The sequence below is a fragment of the Parasteatoda tepidariorum genome, chromosome 10 (genome assembly GCF_982258835.1).
Source record: "Parasteatoda tepidariorum strain Cologne lab strain chromosome 10, Ptep-v5.0, whole genome shotgun sequence".
Taxonomy (NCBI): Eukaryota; Metazoa; Arthropoda; class Arachnida; order Araneae; family Theridiidae; genus Parasteatoda; species Parasteatoda tepidariorum.
The window spans coordinates 68893577-68913551 of record NC_141764.1 but is presented as its reverse complement, the minus strand read 5'-3'; the positions used below and the strand labels follow the sequence as shown (position 1 = coordinate 68913551).

The window sequence follows — 19975 nt, the reverse complement described above, 5'->3', positions numbered from 1 at the left end:
AACTGTCGCCCTTTTACTTGAACGCTCTGTAAGCAATGCTGGTATCTGATTCCTTAAATTGAACACCTTCTAGTCTGAAACTCAAAACACTTTGGAAAATATTATCCAATGTTTACTGTTGTTTCCTGTTGGTATCGAAACAACTTTATATTCTAAAGTATTTGAGTTGATATGTACATTATGGAGATTTTATTTTATTTTGTCATCATTATTGAACTGCCGGCCCAATTTTGACTTGCGACGAACAATGTACAACACTGTAGCCTTAAAATTTTGCACCCGATCTAGAAGAGAAGGGAACTCCTGGATCAAGTATTGGGTGAAATTTGACTTAGTGGAAAACTTTTTTAATGGAAGTAACCCGCATTTGCGTTACATGGAGGGGAAAAACCACGAAAACATCTCACGGTTAGCCAGACTGCAAGGAAGCGTCATCACTATCAGCACAGCAATTTTACGGCAGCACTATGGTCGCTGTAAGATGAGGGCTCGGCTGGTATCAACTACCCATCCCTGGAATTTGAACTCGGGGCACCTCATTGGAAAGCGAGAGCTTAGTCCCCTAAGCCACCACTGCTCACATTATAGAGATTATGCATAGCGTTTCTCCTATGTTACCCGCAATGCTTATTTTACTTTTTACCCCTTAGAAAAATGGAGATTGGGACGAAAAATTTCGCGCATGAGCTGTAAATTTTAAATAGCGTTAAAATTAGAGTAACAATGCAAGCATAGGTAAGTTAAAATCTCTCTATTATTCGACAGTTTCTACTGTTGTTTATTTATCTGTGCAAAAAGAATATTATTTCTCTACAACACAGTTGTTTTGCAATATTACAGTATTCTTTTTTAATTGCCGAAAGACTATATTACACCATTTTGATACTTGAAAACATTTAATATTGATTTGTAGAAGACTCTAAAAACGGCATCGAACGATCTATATTGAAGATCTTCATTCAATATGGCGTATCCTGGTCATCAAAGGCAATATTTTAGAATCTATTACGTCTATTTAACTATTTAAACCAGGTGTCTCTTGCGCGGTACAGTCTAAGCATGGCTCTACCGGCAAACATATATATCTACCAACCTATGCCGGTGCTGCAAGCCTGAAATGCTAGGTCTCTGAACCACCATAATTTATTTTGATTTTTTTAAATTAAAATTTACATCATGACGAAATCTCATAAAATAAAGGAAAAAACTCTCCAAATGTTACTCAAAATGTTTTATGTAGATAACTTTTATCGAATTCGTCCTTAAAACTTTCGAGCTTTTGATGCTCTAAAACTCTTCAGATAGTTATGAAACAAAATCGTCCATTTCAAAACTGCTGTATGTTGAAAACTCTCTCAAAATCGTAAAAAATAGCAGCATGAGAGAGACCATTTACTGTCTAGGTCTCCACCCTAAGGCTGTATGTCCAACATTTGTGTTAAAAAGTTCGAAGGCCCATGATTTATAATTTCCTCAAGCAATATTTATTTAGCTGATACGATACTATCATTAAAAGACAACTATAGGGAAAACTATATCGAGCATTTTGAAATGAGTGAAAATGTAGATTCTTTCTTTTAGCTTTTAGAATATAAGGTCAATCAGGTCAAATATGAGACAAAAATATCAACTTATACTATAAGCTTATTGTTGCACGAAGAGAAAAATAAATTTAATTCCTGTAATCCCTTTGTCCTTTTTATTTAAAGTTGAACTATGCTCAATGAATTTTATAAATATGTAAAAAGAGCAATTCTTCATTTGAAGTGGATACGTCGATAAATTCACCCGTTATGTAGTAATTAGTAATTAGAAAGTTATGTAGTAATTAGTAATTAATGTGTAGACAAAGGAATTAATATGTAATGAGTAATATTAATATGTAATGTTAATATGTAATATGTAATGTTAGTATCAATATGTAGATAAATTAACTAAGCATTTCCCGGGCTCTCAAAGCCCGGGAAATACATAAATATTGCTTCCCAACAGGCAAAATTATAATAATTAATTATAAACACTAATTATACTAATATCAATAATTAATTAAAATTAAGTGATTTGCAAATATAGCAGCAAAAAAAATTCTAATAAAATGATTTTAGCCAATATTTGAGCGGTAATCGACCCTGTAAGTAAAAAAAAATCACTCAGTTTATATGATATTTGTTTGTTGCACTTTTGACGCACAATTTTTACTTAACAAATTTTGTATACTTTTTTCATTATTCTTTATTAATTTAATTTCAAAAAGTAAATAAATTATGATAAGAATTTTAAAAATTTTCATGATTATGAAATAAAGCATGAAGCACCGATGTCTTTTTCTGCTTTAAAAGGTAAAATCTTTCTAACAGGACAAACTTCCAAACAATAATTTTCCAAATCTGCACTTATTTGCAAGTAATTCACCATTGAGATTCCTTTAACTTACAAAATCAATTATTGATAAAAATTTTTTCAAACTGCTTTTTTTAAATTTTACATTAAAATCCAGATATATTTATTATAATTTAACAGTTTTTTTTTAATAAATATAAGAGTATTTTTTTACTTATGTAACAATATTTTTACTTGTAATTAAAGCGTCAGAAAAAATTATATTTATGTACATAAAAGCAATGTAAAGGTGACACTAGTGTCGCATTTGTATTAAAAGTGCTAAAGACATTGACTTTAGCTGCTTTGAAATTTAACTGCTGGAAATCTAATCAAAGAGTTTTACAGAGTTCCCATGGTCTGGAAAAGTCTTTCAATAGATAACGAAAGTAAAATAAATCTAGTTGTTTTAAGTTACTAACAGCTACCAAATACAAAAAATATCCTATTTCGCAATTCTCAAATGAAATCTAAATTTAAGCATTTTCCAGTAGTCTTGAAAAACCTAAGATACCTTTCTTTTATTCTTTTCTCGTCTTGCGAAACCCCAGTTATAATATTCAGTACGTTATATATATAATATTGAATAATATATTGAGTTTGTATTAGCCCAAATAGAGAATGTCATTGAGACACAACTTAATTTATTGCTCCCGGGCATCTAATAAATGGTTATACTTCTTTGCACAGTACAGTCTTCACATGAAATAAAAGACACTAGTGTTAGGAATACTATTCATTGTTTCACGGCTGGTCGACAACATACTTATTAGCGGCCTAGTAGAGCAAGTTTATTAGATTCTTGGGTGGAATGAAATTGCTAATAAACAACTTATCACACCTTCACGCATTCAGGTGAAAACAAATCAGAGTGTTGTTTCTATTCGAATTTATCTCTGGTATTCTATTATTCGAAAACATTTACCAATCAACAGGAAGATAGAATTTTTGCTATATTGCCTAATAATAATTATAATTTAAAGTATACGAAAGAAAAATGTGCTTTTTATTTAGCATGGATATCTAATAAAGTAGTTTGAAAAACGAGTTTATTTCATTTTTATAATTTTCTTAATGATGTTATAGCTAAAAATATGGTTTCTTTTATGAAGAATATTTTAAGTTTATAACTGAAAACAATTTATTTTTCTTAGTCTAGATTAGTGAAATAAAATAAGTCAAACTTTCAAATTTTTTAAGAGTTTTTCTTAAGAAAAAAGCATTTTATGTGGAGGGTGAATATAATAATTACGCTTTTACGCAGGGTTTTTAATAAATCTGGATATAATTTTTGGTGATCTCATTCGGTATTAAGATATTTCAGGTATCGATACATATCTACAAAATATTTTCGTTAAATTGATTAATTTAGTGAGTTTTGTAAGGGACTAAACCATGAATTCGCATTGTTGATCAGAAAAAAAACCCCCAAGAGCTTCAAGTAGACAAGAGTATGCTTTTATGCATTTTGCTGTTATCTCGTGGAAATTCCAGAAATTAATGATGTATCAATCTAGAAATAAGACTAAGGAATAGTTTGATGGCGAAATTTGTCTTTTTGGAAAAGAGTAGTTTATTTCTATACTGCCCCAACCTTTCCCATACATTGCACTTCCAGTCTAATAGCTAAATATGAAAAAAAAATCATTTTATAACAAATAACACACTTGTATCAATTAATGTATTTACAAGTAACACGCATGCGTAGTATTATACATTCAGTCATAAGAAACTCAATATTAAACAAAATAACATCCATTCTTCCATTATATTTTTTTAAAAATTGATATGGTGTTAAGAAAACTCCTTGATAAAAATAAGAATTTATCTAAATTGTGTGTAAAGTTAAATGGTGCAAAATCCAAGTAGAACATGATAAAATATAATAAAAATCCTTGCAGTAGCCAAAAATAAACGTTTTTAATAAGTAACACTCATGTAACAGGTAATGTATAAACAAGTAAGATTGTATGTATAATATTAGGAATAAAAATCTTTGCAGTAGCTAAAAATAAACGTTTTTAATAAGTAACACGCATGTAACAGGTAATGTATAAACAAGTAAGATTATATGTATAATATTAGGAATAAAAATCCTTGCAGTAGCTAAAAATAAACGTTTTTAATAAGTAACACACATGTAACAGGTAATGTATAAACAAGTAAGATTGTATGTACAATATTAGGCACGGGTGTTAAGTAACGAAAAAAAAATCTAACTCCCATTGGTTCATTGGAATTTCGTATCTCTTGTTAAAATTACTCCTTGATGAAAATACAAATGTATCTAATTTGTGTGTAAAATGAATTGGTTCAAAAACTTAGTAGAATATGCTATTACAAAATCGTGATAAATATTGTGTGAGCGATTTTATTTAAAAAAAATCACTGAAGATCATTATCCTCAAATTGATTTTGCAAATATTACGGATTAAAAAATGTATTTTTTAATGTTTTGATAAAGTTATATGCAAAATAGAACAGAAAAAGAGTTTAAAATTTTAATGGAGAATAAAGTAGAATAATATAAGAATTATAGAAGAGTAGAATGGATTAAGAGTTTAAAAATACCAATGAATGCTTGTCATTCATGAAAAATATTTTTAGTTTACTTAATGTCCGAAATTATGCCTAAATTGTTTGTATTATTAAAAATAAAGAAATCATTCCTTTTAAGCTTCTTTTAAATACATTTTTTTATTTAAATATGAAAAAAGTACAAATTTAAAAAAAACTATCCATGTTTTTGGAGAAAAAAATAATTAAAGGTAACTACCTGTCCTTGAAAAATAAAAATATATTAATTAGATTTTTTGCTTAATGTAAAATTATATTTTCACTAATTATTTTTGGTATAGAATAAAATAGGTAACAGATGGTAAGCAGACAATTTCCAATAAATTTGTCTTCCAGAAAGCTCATATACATTATTATACACTGCTGGACAATTGCTAAGGACGGATCACAAATTGCAATGTAGCATAACATTAAGCGAGACTTGAGGCCTAGTAGGATAAAATATAGTTGCCACACTGTTCAGACATTAGAATAAAGAATATTCATTGTTCTGGAAAGTACAAAAGCTATGAAACATTTAAAAGAAAAAAAAATGTTCATTTGATGCTGCGTACGGAAAAATGGAACAATGCATCTAAATGTCAGCAGGCAACTTGAAGAAAGGTGTCAGTACGGTATATGTCCACCGTGGAGTGTGATGCAACATTCTACACGTCGTATCATACTTTTCACATCATTATCCAGCAGCTGTTGAAACAATTTATCCCATTCCACTGTCAGTGCACGGATGAGGGTGTTCTTGTTTGTCGGAGGATAGTTTCGACCAGCAAGTTGCCTCCCCAAAGCATTCCAAACATTTTCAATGGGGTTTAGATCTGGAGAACGTGATGGCCATACGAGGCGTTGAATACCCTCTCTGTCTAGACAATCCTGAACAGCGAGTGTTCGATGACATGTTGCGCTGTCATCCATAAAATCAAATTTATCACCGACAGCACCACGGAAAAGACGAGCATGAGGAAGTAGAACTTCATCAATGTGTCGTTGGCCCGTTATAGTCCCATTCGCAACCACATGTAGGCGCGTGCGGCCATTGATTATGATGCCGACCCACACCATGACATTGCATGTCGGATATCGGTCCCTTTCCTGGATATTTTCTGGACGATAACCAGTACCACTCTCACGCCAGATCAGTTGGCGTCTACAATCCGATGACAGACTGAACCTACTCTCATCTGAGAATAGTACGCCTGCCCAGTCCTGTTCAGTCCAATTGTGATGTTCACGACACCATTGCAAACTGGCAGTACAGTGCTGTCTGGTCAATGGGACACACACAACAGGTCTGCGGGCGTATAGTCCTCCTCCCCTCAAACGTCTGGCAACAGTTTTTCGGGAGATCTGCTTTCCGGTGGCAGCAAGAAACTGATTTGCTACCTGCTGAGCTGCGGTGCGCCTGTTCCTTTTTGCTGATAGGACGATGTATCTGTCTTCTGCAGGCGTCGTACTTCTACCACGACCTCCCCCGTGCCGCCTACTACACATTCCAGTAGTTTTAAATGATTTCCACAGCCGTGAAGCAACGTTGTAAGCGATGTCGAACTTCCTGGCAACATCTGTTATTTTTTGCCCTTCTTCGATCTTTCCAATAATTCGGCCAAACTTAAAATCATCTAAATGATATCGGGAAGACATGCCGAAAATTTCAAGTTCGTCAACTAAATCTTTCCTGTAAAACTTTGACTTGAAACAACAACTCTCCACACGCGTCGAAACCTTTCAAGATCTTATCAGCGCTATCACGTGATGAACAGACGTGGAAAAAAAATTTGCATACGCATAACTCTTCTTACTATATCCCGCACTTATTCTAATTTTCCACATTTTGCTTCCTTGCATTTTGTGGTTGCTATGGATGATAGTGTTATCCGTCCTTAGCAATTGTCCAGCAGTGTATATATATTTAAACCTTATACTCATTTCAAAGGTATATACACTTTAATATACAGTGATCTCTCACTTATGCACCACCTCTTTTATGCACCTTTTTCATTTATACGACGATTTTTATAGGTCCCAGAACATTAGGTAGGAAAATAATGATAAACATCCTTCGTTTATGCGTCGCTCTAAAAATAAATTTTTCAATTATGTGCCGAAATTTTAGGTTAACATTTTAATTTTTTAATCCTTTAAATATTTTTTTCTTTTTAAAAAAAATGTCTTAAATTAAAAATGAAGCAAATGAGCAATCCTTGTTACAGATAAAAAGAAATATATGTTGTTAGATCCTATTGAATTTGCTTCCCTCTGTGACCTTTTCATTTTTGCTGTTTCTGGAAAGACATTCTTTCTAAAATTTTGAATAGGGTATCTTATCTGTTACACCAACAACAATGAAAGCCCATTCATTTTTTAAAAAATGACCATTCCTCTTGTCCAGAGGTTAGTTTTACTCCAATGCTGTTTTCTAGAAAAAGAAGACACCTGGAATACGAAAGATGAAAGAGACCGCAATCGCTTACTTGCAGTCAGATGGACATTATGAGTACATAAAAGGAGGTGATCTGTTTAGTGAGGGAAATACTTGAACAACTTATTGTGCAGCATATTATGACGTCAAGTACTTTTCTTAGAAATTTATCATGTGATGTTTCAGCCTTCACCCCCTCCCATAAAACTCAAATTTTTTGTGAAGAGCTGTTCATTTATATCTAACTAAAACTTGTGAATGATGAGAACGTGGTGGATGATACTGACGAGATGATAAAGTTCCTCCAAATCACACAGCAGTATTGAAAGCTTTAGACACTATTCCTGACTATTTACAATTTAATTTTGTTTCAGAAACTTCCCCTTATCCCATTTATATGAACTGGAAAAAACTGCTTTTGAATAACGTCGGCAAAAACAAATACAAACATGTATTAAGATTATTTTGTAAGAAAATAAATTGTCTTAAGGCATGTTAAATTTTTTCTTTGTATAATTATAGTAAATACCAGAACAGTATAAATATTAACATTAAATCTTTAGAAACATATTTATTCATATTGTCACTGCAATTTACATTGCGTTTTAGAATTTTGAAGTTTTTCACTTATGCCCCTCTTTCACTTATGCGCTTTTTTCTCTTGGCCCCTTACACCGGTGCATAAGTGAGAGTTCACTGTACATTTAAAAGCTATTATTCTTTTTCATTCGAAATTTTTTTTTCAAACAATTAAAATTTTAGCAATTTTAAAGAAATAAAATATGTTTTCAGAGCAATTATTTTAAATTTTTTTGTCTAACTTTATCCTTTTTAACAACGACATTCCTGTTTAATTTAAAAATAAACATGAATGTTGAACTAAATTAAAAATTCTTCTGTTCCAGTGAAAATTGTGTGAAGTAAATGAATTAACGTTTAAATTTAAACAGTTTAATAAAGAGTTTTCAAAAATACTTTATAAAATATATTTTAAGGCTGTAGCTGAAAAGGTTTAAAATGTATTTTAAGGGCAATATTATTTCCATTGTCTTTATTCTTTTTCTACTTAAACTATACTTGAGGGCAATTGTTATGTTTCAGTCTAATCGGCGATTGCATTTTTGACTAACGATACAATTTAAGCCTAATCGACGGCAAGTAATTGGAATTTATATGTTCTGGTGACAACATTTTCTAATAATGTTATTGTTTAAATTATGACAAATTGAAAAAAAACTACATTTCCAAAATTATATTAAAAGTACTCTTGCTTTAAACAGTCATTGAAGGACTAATTATCTTTCTAAAATTTATTTCTCTTCATTATTGCAAACAGAAGAAAGGGCTTTAAATAAGATTTACAAAACACACACATATTATTATTCTAAACTGTTGTGTCAGTTGTGTCAGAAACAAAATTTTTCGGTGTCATTTTTGAAGAAAAAGTCACTTTCTTATTTGAGAAAACGATGTCAGAAAACTTTAAATGTATTGCAAGTAATTTTAAATATCTTCGGCGGTGCGAATCATGTTGTTTTACTCCGTTTGGACCAATCGTTAATATTTTAACGCCTGGATTACGCTTGTGTAGTCCATGGCACGGCTACTCCATTTAATGTAAAATGCCTAGATACAGTGCATCATACAGCGTTACCAGGGCTCGAAAAAACTCAGAAATTTTACCCGTCACCGAGGACGGCTTGTCCAGCGATATACCCGTCCTCCTTTGAAACTAACCCGTAGCTTCTAAGCAAATAAAAATATAATTTTCTCTTATTTATTACAAACATTTATATAAATTGCACAATGAATTGGTAGTTACTAGGATTACATTTTACAGTAATAAAAGAAATACTAGGTTACTACTAATAGTAACCTAGTATTTTTTTTATGAAATAATTTATTTCTTTTATGAAATAATTTATTTCTTTTATGAAATAATTTACATGACAAAGGTCAATTTATCAGGAATGTCAATTTATCCGAAAGTGGTGCGTTTTTTTAAATGAATCAAATATGACGTTTGCCAGTTCCACAATCAAGCAAATGATTTACAGAGGTTTCTGCATTGAAATCTGAAAGGGATTTTCCATCTAGGTAGATGTTCTTAGTTGCGTTTAACGCTTCTTGTTTAAGACCAGTACGTAATGCGTTTTTTTGTAAGTTCATTGCTGAAAAGCTCCTTTCAACCACTGCAGTACTCCCAGACAGAGAAAACATCAATTCCACCATACGCAGTATGTTGCTGTATTTCTAGATTATAGGGTCATTTTAGAAGTGAGGCGCTAAACTCTTGTAAGATAGCAAAAATTGAAAATGTATCACGAACATTAGCGGCAAAATGGCCGTCCACGCGGACGTCGGATTCGAGAAATTCGTTGTCCGCGGGGAATTTTTGACAGCCGAAGACTGGCTGACGGGCTATTTTTCGAGCCCTGGGCGCTACGCATTAGTGGTGCGTTTCTCATTTTCCCAGTTGAGAATTTGAATGTCGTTTGTCATCAACCTTTTCTCGATTTCAGATGTTATAGCTCACACAATTTAGTTCGAGTTTTATTGCAAATAATCAATTTATAGAATTTATTAAAGAGTCTTATAAAGAAGAGTTATCAAAAGAAATATAAAAAAAATGAATTCCCTTTTAGTATGTCAAAAAATACCTACAAAAAACTAAGAAAAAATCAAATTGAGAATCAAATTGGAAATTGAGTCGTTCTTGTGGGAATTAAATTCTACAATTCTAAAAGCTATTCTTTTCTCCCAAATTTAATTATTTCGAGCAGACAATAATTTCAGTCATGAAATCATACAGAAAACTTACTTTATATGAATAAATATACTTTTTTCTGAGGAATTTGGGCTTTTGATCTTTTGAATAATGGCATGGGGTAGCTGCAATGTTGAAAATATGGTTCCAAATAGTTTAGGGAAGAGAGTTTTCGAAAGTTCATATTCTTTATTGCGAATTTACTTTTTGCGTATACACAAATCACACAATTTGAATAAAAATATTTTTTTATAAAATTTCGAAAACTTAGTTTTTTAAGCTTCGCAATTTCAAATGAATAAACACAGAATTTGAATGAAATAGGTCGAACCGTTTATGGAACATCAAATTTTAAATATAGCAACTTTTTTAAAATTTCAAAACTTAGAAAGTGTTTGATCAATTTTGTTCAAAAATTTTTTGCGATAAATAGAGAAATACCTAAATATAGTAAAATAAACCAAATCTGATGAAAGAGAGGTAAGTTTAAACGAAGGTTGTGTTTTTAAGTAAGTGCTGTTTGAAAATAAAAATTTAAACAAGCAATTTCAGATTCTACTTTTTTTCAGTATAGTTGCCAAGTTTGTTTAAACACCTATCATAACTTGCAACGAGATTTAGAATTCCCTCTTCCTGCGAACCTGCCGCCAGCTCCGTTAATCAAGTGGTCACGTCCGTTTTGACGATTCGACATCGTTGTAGTGATTACCACCAAAATGATGTTTGAAATATCGGAAAAGATGAAAATCACTCAGCGCAAGATCTAGGCTGTAGGAAGGGGTGGTCCGAAACTTCCCAACAAGAAGAGTCCAATAAAACTGGGATCTGAGCTCCGGAGAGTGTCCCTGTTATAGAGTAGCAAAATTCCCTGTCATCATGGCAGAGGATTTTGCTACTTCACAAATCTGCCGGTGATGGTATGCAGCAGAAAGGTTTTTTTGCTGACAAAAAAAAAAACGCATCACTGACTGTCGTGCATGGTGGGCGATTTGTAAAAAATGTACATTTTAGAGACACAGAACTGACCTTTCAGGTTACCTACTCAGCTGTAACTGAGCTCAGTTAAATCTAGTAAGAAGGGCTGGGACAGTCTGGTCAGTAGGGCACTGGGCCCATGTCCAAGAGTTCGTGAGTTCGATCCCTGCCTGCCGAAGACTCCCCGTGTGGTAAATGGTGACTGATGCACGTTAAATCTGTCGAGTCGCAAAGTCCTCCACGTTCCCATAACAAATCAATACCTCTGGGGATAATGATCCAGAAGTTTCCTTGTCTTCTGGATTGGTTCAAAATGACAAGGCTACGGAGTTGAACATTAGTATTCGAAAACCCAAAATTGGGTTGGCTGTTCAATGACGGATGTAAAAAAAAAGCACATTAAAGTATAGGCTCACAAAACATTAATAATGATTTTTTACATTTAAAAATCTGATCATTAAATTAAAATTTGCTTGCACATTTTTTGCGCAGTATGCAAAAGATGTCTAGTTATAAAATATTAGAGATTCGAAGGTCATGGTTAGAGAGTTTAAAATAAATATTTCATTCTTCAAATAATTCATTCGTTTCGTTCTTCATGCAGATATATTTTAGAATTAATAATAATTAATAAATAATATGCACTAATTCGAATATAAAATACAGTAAGTGACAGAAAATTTTAATAAATTAAATTTCATAATCACTTTTCATATAAATGAAAATATTAAATTGATTTTTTTATACTTCATCGTTTTAATTTAAAAAAAAACGATTATTTTTAATTTAGAAAAAAAGTCTATGTTTTAAAGCTTTTACTTCATAATTTAATTGAAATAAAAGCAAAAGTGTTAATAAATTTTTTTATAGTTTTTTTATTTTAATTTAATGAATAGAATAAAAAACGCTTAATGCAAATTTAGTAAATTTAACGTTTGAAAGCTTTAAACTCATAAATAATTTAATTTTATTAGATTTACATTATAATATTTATTATTTATATTATTTTTTCAAATTTAATTATTTTAATTTAATATTTCACCTGTTAGTGTTCCAATAATGCAATATGGATTTTGAGCTGGATTTTAACGAGAAATTAAAGTTTAAATAATATTTTATACACACACATTTAAAATTTACATTAAAAGTACTTCTTAATTTCAGGTTTACTGCGATTTCATAATTATCTAATTTTTTTGATAAATATTGTTTGATGCAATTTGTTAATTTTCTACCTCTTGGAATGTAATTAACCAAAACTAAAACTTTTTTGTAGCGACTTTTTTTACGATATTTTATAGCGACTATTTTTACGATATTTTATAGCGACTTTTTCATAACGATATTTTTACGAATTTTATTTGAATAACATATTTATAATCTATAACATATATTGAATAACAATAGGTAGTCTGTTAGCAGTTTTAAAATAATATTCATTATTTTTCCCAAACCAAAAAAATATGTAGTTTAATATTTAAATGTCTAATATTTAATTGATTGCTTAATTTAAATTGAAAGATGATACTTTAAATTCATTCCCTAACAAACACTTATAACTTTAACATAAATACTGTTTCAATAAAAAAATATGTAAATAAAAGTTAAAATGTAAGTTAATTACTAATCACTAAAAGTTATCTATAAAATGACTGTATGATTAAAAGTGCATCATATCAAAAATGTTAAAGAATTTTAAAAAGTTTTTTTCAATTGTTTAATAAACTTTTGTATAATTTTATATAATAAACTTTTGCATTTGTTTTCACAGAGGGAGGAGTCGAAAAATGTTTAACTTGCTTGCACAAGCGGGCGGTGAGCTCAAAAAATTGGAGATCAAATGAGGTAAAATAATTTCTTACTGAACATTAATTTCTTCATTACAGTGTTGAACCCGTACCAGGAAATTACTAAAAGTTAACCTCCTCTTCAAAAAAAAAAAAAAAAAAAAAAAAAAAAAAAAAAAAAAAAATCCTTGTAGTTTACGGCCTTGTCTGCTAAGTTTTACGGTGGTGAAGTTTTATAACAGCTAAGTTGCGAAGTTATGGATCGACGAAGTTATGGGAGCCGGGGAAGTTTCATACCAAAAAATTTATGGATAGGCGAATTCTCATACCTCGAAGCTATGGATCAACGGAAATGTGGCAACGAAGTTTTGACTCCAAACTAAATAATAACAATTTTAGATTCATTAGACAAAAAAAAAATCTTTTTTGATCATAATTCTGAAATAATTCAATTTCTCAAATTACTCTTGTAATAATTCTTTTTTAATATTGCATAGTTATATATTTTAAAGGTATTTTCTTGTATTTTTTCAACAGTCATTGAGATAAGTATAGGATAAGTATTTTGCTCCAAACGCTACGTAACTATTCGGTGATTTTCTCCGAACAGAAAAAGTTTCACTGTATAACCTATCATTATTCAGACAGTAATGAAGGTTATTCAGCTAATAGTACAACTTCTTTTTTGTCTGTGCATTATTTCATACAATTTATAAAAAAAGTCATTATTTTTAGATTTAAGTACGGCATTTTAATAAACTTTATGAGAAATGCCGTTTGATTTTTAAGACTATTCTTTCAAATATTCATGTTTTCAGAAACAAATTTGTCATTTTCGTAGCAAAACTAATGATGTAATTTTTCAAGCCAACGTAATTTAAGGTAATATGGTTTCCATAATTGTAATCCTCATTTATAAACCTGGCTTTTTTTTCATAAAGAAATGATAACTTTTTGGGAAGTGAAGAGCTTTTGTGATGCTCATATAGGTCTAAAACTCTGAAAAAAGCCTTTCTTAAAATGAATAAATAAAATTATACAATTGTCCAAAGGAAAGATCTATGCTTTTTTTACAATTTTTTTTTATGAATTTAAATATCCTCACTGAATCTTGTCTTGAAAGTCTTAAATACTCTTGCAAGTTGAGACTTTGAAAAAAAAATTGAAATGGAAGTTGTTGTTGCAATAAATCCTGTGAGGCATGTTATGCAAATCAAAGGAAACAAAACTAACGGCTTTTCCCTATTCGGAGTAGAAGGCAAACTTCTACAAATTATTGCAGACGTATTAAAATTCAATCTAAATTTTGTGTCACCAATGGACAGAGAGTGGGGATCGAGAAAGCCAAATGGAAGTTGGACAGGTTTAATTGGAATGCTGCAGAGAAATGAAGCCGACTTCGCAATGACATTCTTAAAGATATCAGAGGATATTCAGACTGTTGTTGATACAAGTACACCTTACATGCAGCAAACAGTAAAATTTATTGTTGGTAAGCCTAAACCACAATCAACTTCTGTTGCATTCTTAAAAACGTTTGACGTTTCCGTTTGGATAGGCGTTGGAGTAACATTACTAGTTTTACTGCTTCTTTTCAAGATTTTGTTAAAGGAATCCTTTGGAAATACGTTCTTAGAATTTGTTGGGAATTTGGTAAAGCAACCAACTACGATACCAATCACATCAAAACCACGAGCATTGCTTTTGGGGTTCTGGTGGTTCTATGCGTTAGTGATATCGTTTTCGTATTCGGCTGCTGTGCTGTCTTTTCTTTCTTATCCAATGAATGAGAAAGCCATACGGAATTTTGAAGATCTATCAAAAGCTGTGGAAAAAGGAACGCATAAGTGTTTAATATTACGTGGTTCCAAATTCGAGTACTTGTTAATGAAAGCAACCGATTCTTATTTTCAAGATTTGGGTAAATTGATTGAAAGAAACACTTGGTACTTTAATATTGGGGAAAGAATAACTGAAAAAGAATTCACGGATACGGCAATAATGGATTTAGAATTCATGCTGGAAGTAAACTACGGATTTCTTGAACAAGACTCCACACTTAAGTCAACTGATTATTTTGAGTCACCTTTTACTGCCATATCGATAAATAGGAGATTTTGCTGTAAAAGTGCCGTAAATACTGTTATATCGAGAATTCTTAGTTCTGGAATTTTCAATAAAATAATTAAAGATGAATTGGTATTGAACTGGATTTCCCAAATACACGAACCATCTGTGGAGCTGAAAGCAGTTACATTAGAAGATGTGCGTGGCCCTTTCTTAATTTTATTTGGAGGATATATTATTGCTATATTTTTTTTAATTGCTGAAAGAATATATTACTCAATGAGAGGAAATAATATATCACAAAAGAGGAGTATAAACACGACATAGTAATTGAAGGACCTCTACTGAATTTCTTCTTAGATAGCCTTCTGGAATCCCTTCAGTTAATTATAGCCAGGCATGCACCGTCAATATTTTAGAATTTATCACGCCTTTATATCTAGTTATATCCAACCTAGGCCTTATATTCCTGTACTTCACGACCTACGTCTTTAACTTAGCACGTGGCAGTAGGCAGGAAACACTTGGCACTTAGGGCATCATATTTTATTTTGATTGTATTTTAAAATTTACGACATGATTAGCACATTGACTGATGATGAAATTAAATATTTTTATTGCAATAATTATAATGAAAATTTTTAAATATTAGATGAAATTTCTAGCAATAGGTAAATTCTTCACTGAATACAAAAAATCTTCTAAAATGTTAAAAACTGCAGTGCATTAGTACTACCTCAAAGAAAATGCATTACACTGTAGTAAACCTGCAGGAGAAAAATTCTTTGGATATTGCTGAAAACTGTCTTACTCTATAATGTAGTTATCATTTTTTATTTTCGAAGATAGCGGGATGGGGAGGGTCTCGAACATGTTTACTGTCCAAGTCTAAGTTCATTTGTAGCTTCATCTGTCGAAAAAGTCCCCTAATCAATACGTCTTCTGTCTAAAGTTTAGTGCTAAAACATTTAGAGAGCCGTGGTTTGCAAATTACAACGCTTGACACGAGAATATTAATACGAGTTTATAGACTTTGTAATGTATAAGTGTTAAATATTACTTCAGTAGGAAAAAGAAAGGTTATCTTCAGAAAATGCTCGATTTTTTTCACGAATAAATGCATAACAAATGACTTTTCTTTTGAAGATACAGTTGAGATTTTATTACATACATTTAATGAATAATAATGTGAGGCGCGTAAACCTTCGAGTGAGATTGATATTTTAATTATTATTCATTCAAATAAAATTGTACTTCAAAATTTCCAGGCTTAAAATAATTCCTTAAGGACACCAATCAGTACCAGTGGCGTTCTGCCATTTCTTATAGCAGGGATCGAACTCGGCAAATGCAATATTCTCTTATCTCAACCGTAAAAACCTTGTAAGTCTATTTTTTTTTTGTGGCCGTCTATTGAGGTGAGTTTTCATTGTCGGGATTGGAAAAAGCTTAAAATGTTCCACGCAAGGTGACTAAAGAGCTTGTTGAGACTCAAGGAATGTGCTGATAGGATTAAAAAAATATTAACATTGTGTGACAAGACGCTTTTTGCAGGATTGTTTTTCGTTGTTCAAATTCTATTCATTTTTCCGGATTCGGTAGTTTGACTTATTTTGAACTGCTCCCCAATCATTCTAACTGTCCATCAAATACCTGGAAACTAAAGATCTCTGATTTTGTCAACATTTCCACCGGTAATTGCAATCGAAGTCCTTTCACTAATGTGAGATTCATCTTCCAACATTCTTTTCCTTCTGGAAATGCCTTTAATCACTCAAAATCAATCTAGGTTACTGACAAAACACTGTAGGCCTGCTGGAGTCCGAAACTAATTCTGATGACACACCGTTGCTCCAGATTCAGGTCTTTCATTGCTTGACAGTATCACCAAAACAAACTTAACAAGTAATATATTTTTGGACAACGACATCAATCTAACAAGTTTATTATAGTACTGCATGTGTAAGAGAGGTTCATCTATCCCTTCTTCAAGTTTGATGTTTCAAGCTATGCATATTAAGAGCTACGTTGCTAGCCTGACTATTTAATTTATATACCTTGTATATGCGAAAGCAGTATTACGCCCAATTCCATGACTTACGTGAAGTTCTATGTTCCATGGTTCACCAGAAACTAATCAATATATCGTTCATGGGCTGCAATAGTGGCACCACTCAAACAATACTCGTTTCGGACTAAGAACAGGTGTAAATATGAAAATACACATTTTTCAGCAGCAACACTAGCACAACTCATAATTAAACTTGAAGGTAATCTTCGTTTAAGCAAACTAAAGCATTTCTTATGCATTTTGCTTAGCAATGAAAACTTTAAAGCCACTTTTCTCAAAACTAGATTTTTTTGAGTTGTGCTGCTGTTGCAGCCCGTGAACGATGTGTCGAAAAATATTTTGCAAATAACTACAATTTCTTGAAATAGTTGGTAGTATTAAATTTGAATGCATAAAGTTTTTTTAAATTCTATATATTCTGTATATATACATTCTATATAGACATAGATAGACATCTTAAATTCTACATATATATCCAAATTTTATTGTCCAACTCTGTAAAGGATGTAACATAAGTAAATTTATATTACGTATTATTCAACAGTTGCAGCTAGGAGCTTGGTAAACAGCACACCTTTACATTTGATCCCAAGAAACCTAAGGTCACTCTCGGGGTTGCTTCGTTTGAAGGTCTTTGTTCATCACAATCAATTCATACTGATTGTACTGATAGGACACGGATGGGCGCATTTCAAGAATTCACCATTCCCCGGATGCCCCTTTTTGGGGCGGGGTGTAGTTTATATATATATATATATATATATATATATATTGACAATCACATTGTCGATTTAGTAAATGTCCGAAATCTATACGATTTCTAGTTAAGTGCCACTAATCGGTTAATCGGTTTACATTTGCCCGGTATGCCCAACATCAATGTTTTTTCAGGTCAAGTGACACAGTCCAGTATGCATTTAACCTGTACTCCGAACCCAGATGTTTCTCCTAACCTATCCTCAGTAGACACTAAAATATCGAATAAATATAATAATATCAGTGAATAAATTAATATAAAATCAGATGTAACAAATATTTTTGGACATTAACTAAAACGACTATGTGATTGTTGACATTCACCAGTGAGAGTCAACATTCTCTTGATTTATATATATATATATATATATATTCTTTGATTATATATATATATATACATATATTCTTTGATTATATATATATATATATATATATATATATATATATATATATATATATATATATATATATATATATATATATATATATATATATATAAAGGTGTATAAATTGAGTAAATTTTTTTTATATTGTTGGATGAGATTAACTTTTTTTGGTTTTCTGAGTTTAGAATATTATGAAATAAAATTTGTAACTTCCTCCTTATATTATTCAACGATTCAAATATATCATTTCCAGCAATTATTACATAATTAATGAATATTTAGAAACATTTCACTATTATTTGACAAATCTAAATGTTTCTCTATCATTTGTCATTTTTCAGTGGTCTCGCGACAAAATAACAAGAAAGTAAAGAGAAACGCGTGTAGGCATTTATCAATGTGAAATAAATCTAGGAAGCAAATCTTACATCCGAAACTCATTTTTAACGTTTGCATTGGCTTTCTAACGGACACGGTTGTTCGTTTTGTTATATTTCTTAACATGGTGTTGTAGAATCAATAAGTATTCCACTAAAGAGAAAGGAAAAAGTGAATTTTTAACAAAAAGAAAATAAAAACGGATATTTCTTTTCCAATAACATGGTTGGTTGGATATCAAACCAAGCTGAAAGTGATTGAACAAATAAAATGATTTACGGCTGTTTGTTTTGTGGAAAGAATTCGAATCGCTAAACATCAAACAATACGGACTCACAAACACTTGTCGTTAAATTTGTATAATTTGATGTTTTTTTTATTTTATCGGAAATTCACTTTTGGAATTCTTTTTCTTTAAAATTTAAACTTTAAAGTTTTTTGGATACACTTATTTTATTATCGTTTCCTAAACGAGTATTTACTTGAGTGTTTAGGAGCAAATAAATTTAGAAATATATTGACTGTTTGTTAAGAAAGTGTCATAGTTAAAGATAGATTTTTAAACCAAGTCTCTTAATCATACGCAGATGTGCAATAGAAATACAGTAAAATGAAAATTAATTTGGGTAACGTGTTTTACATTTATTTCACAAATGCTTTTCTCAAAATCAAAAATATAAATCTCAAGGAGTTGTAAAATGACTTTTTGCTTGAAATTACTTAGTAAAATCCTTTAATTAGTAGTTTAGTTATTTTGAAATGAAAGGTAACTTACTTTATACAAACTCTTTTATATTGAAACATTAAATTGATTTTTGTCGTTAAAGTAAAAAAAGGGCATTGTTAATATACTTGTAATAATTACAAAAATTTAATAACTGAAATATGAAATGCTGTATTAAACTAAATTATAATCTTTTTTTTATTACTTGTGTCCATAAATAAGAATTAATTGAAAAATAGAAATCAAATTTAAATAGTAGAAATGGTATAAATTGACTTAGCTGTATTCAAATGAGATCCCGTGGATTTCTAGGGTTTCACGGGAAATTTAAAAGGGTTCTGTGGGGTCGAAAACTTTTTTTGATTTTTTTGAAATCTACAATTATATTTAGAGCCAATCAGTTATCTATTATTCAAATAATATTTAGATTGCATTTGTGAAATTGCATTTGTATAAAATACCAAAGAGAGAGAAATGAAAAATTTAAAGAAAAAAAAAATTCTAACAACAGCTATGAAAAATTAGGAAAAGGACATGCATTTATACAAAAAATGCAATAGTATTTTAGATTGCTATTTTCAAGTTAAAATATAATAACTGAATTCTTTTATAAGGAAATATGTTTACGAAACCAACGTTAATATTCAACGTTCATAGCAATGTAAAAACAAATTTTTAGCTAGACTAGCTAA

At 30.7% G+C, this 19975-nt stretch overlaps 1 protein-coding gene across 1 annotated transcript; it reads left to right on the top strand.

The window, feature by feature from the left end:
* Nucleotides 1-14068: 14068 nt before the first annotated feature.
* On the top strand, nt 14069-15295 carry LOC110282020 (glutamate receptor ionotropic, delta-2-like). The gene has a single exon (XM_021144519.1). The coding sequence runs from the start codon at nt 14069-14071 to the stop codon at nt 15293-15295; it is 1227 nt and encodes a 408-aa protein (XP_021000178.1).
* The last annotated feature ends 4680 nt before the right edge of the window (nt 15296-19975 follow it).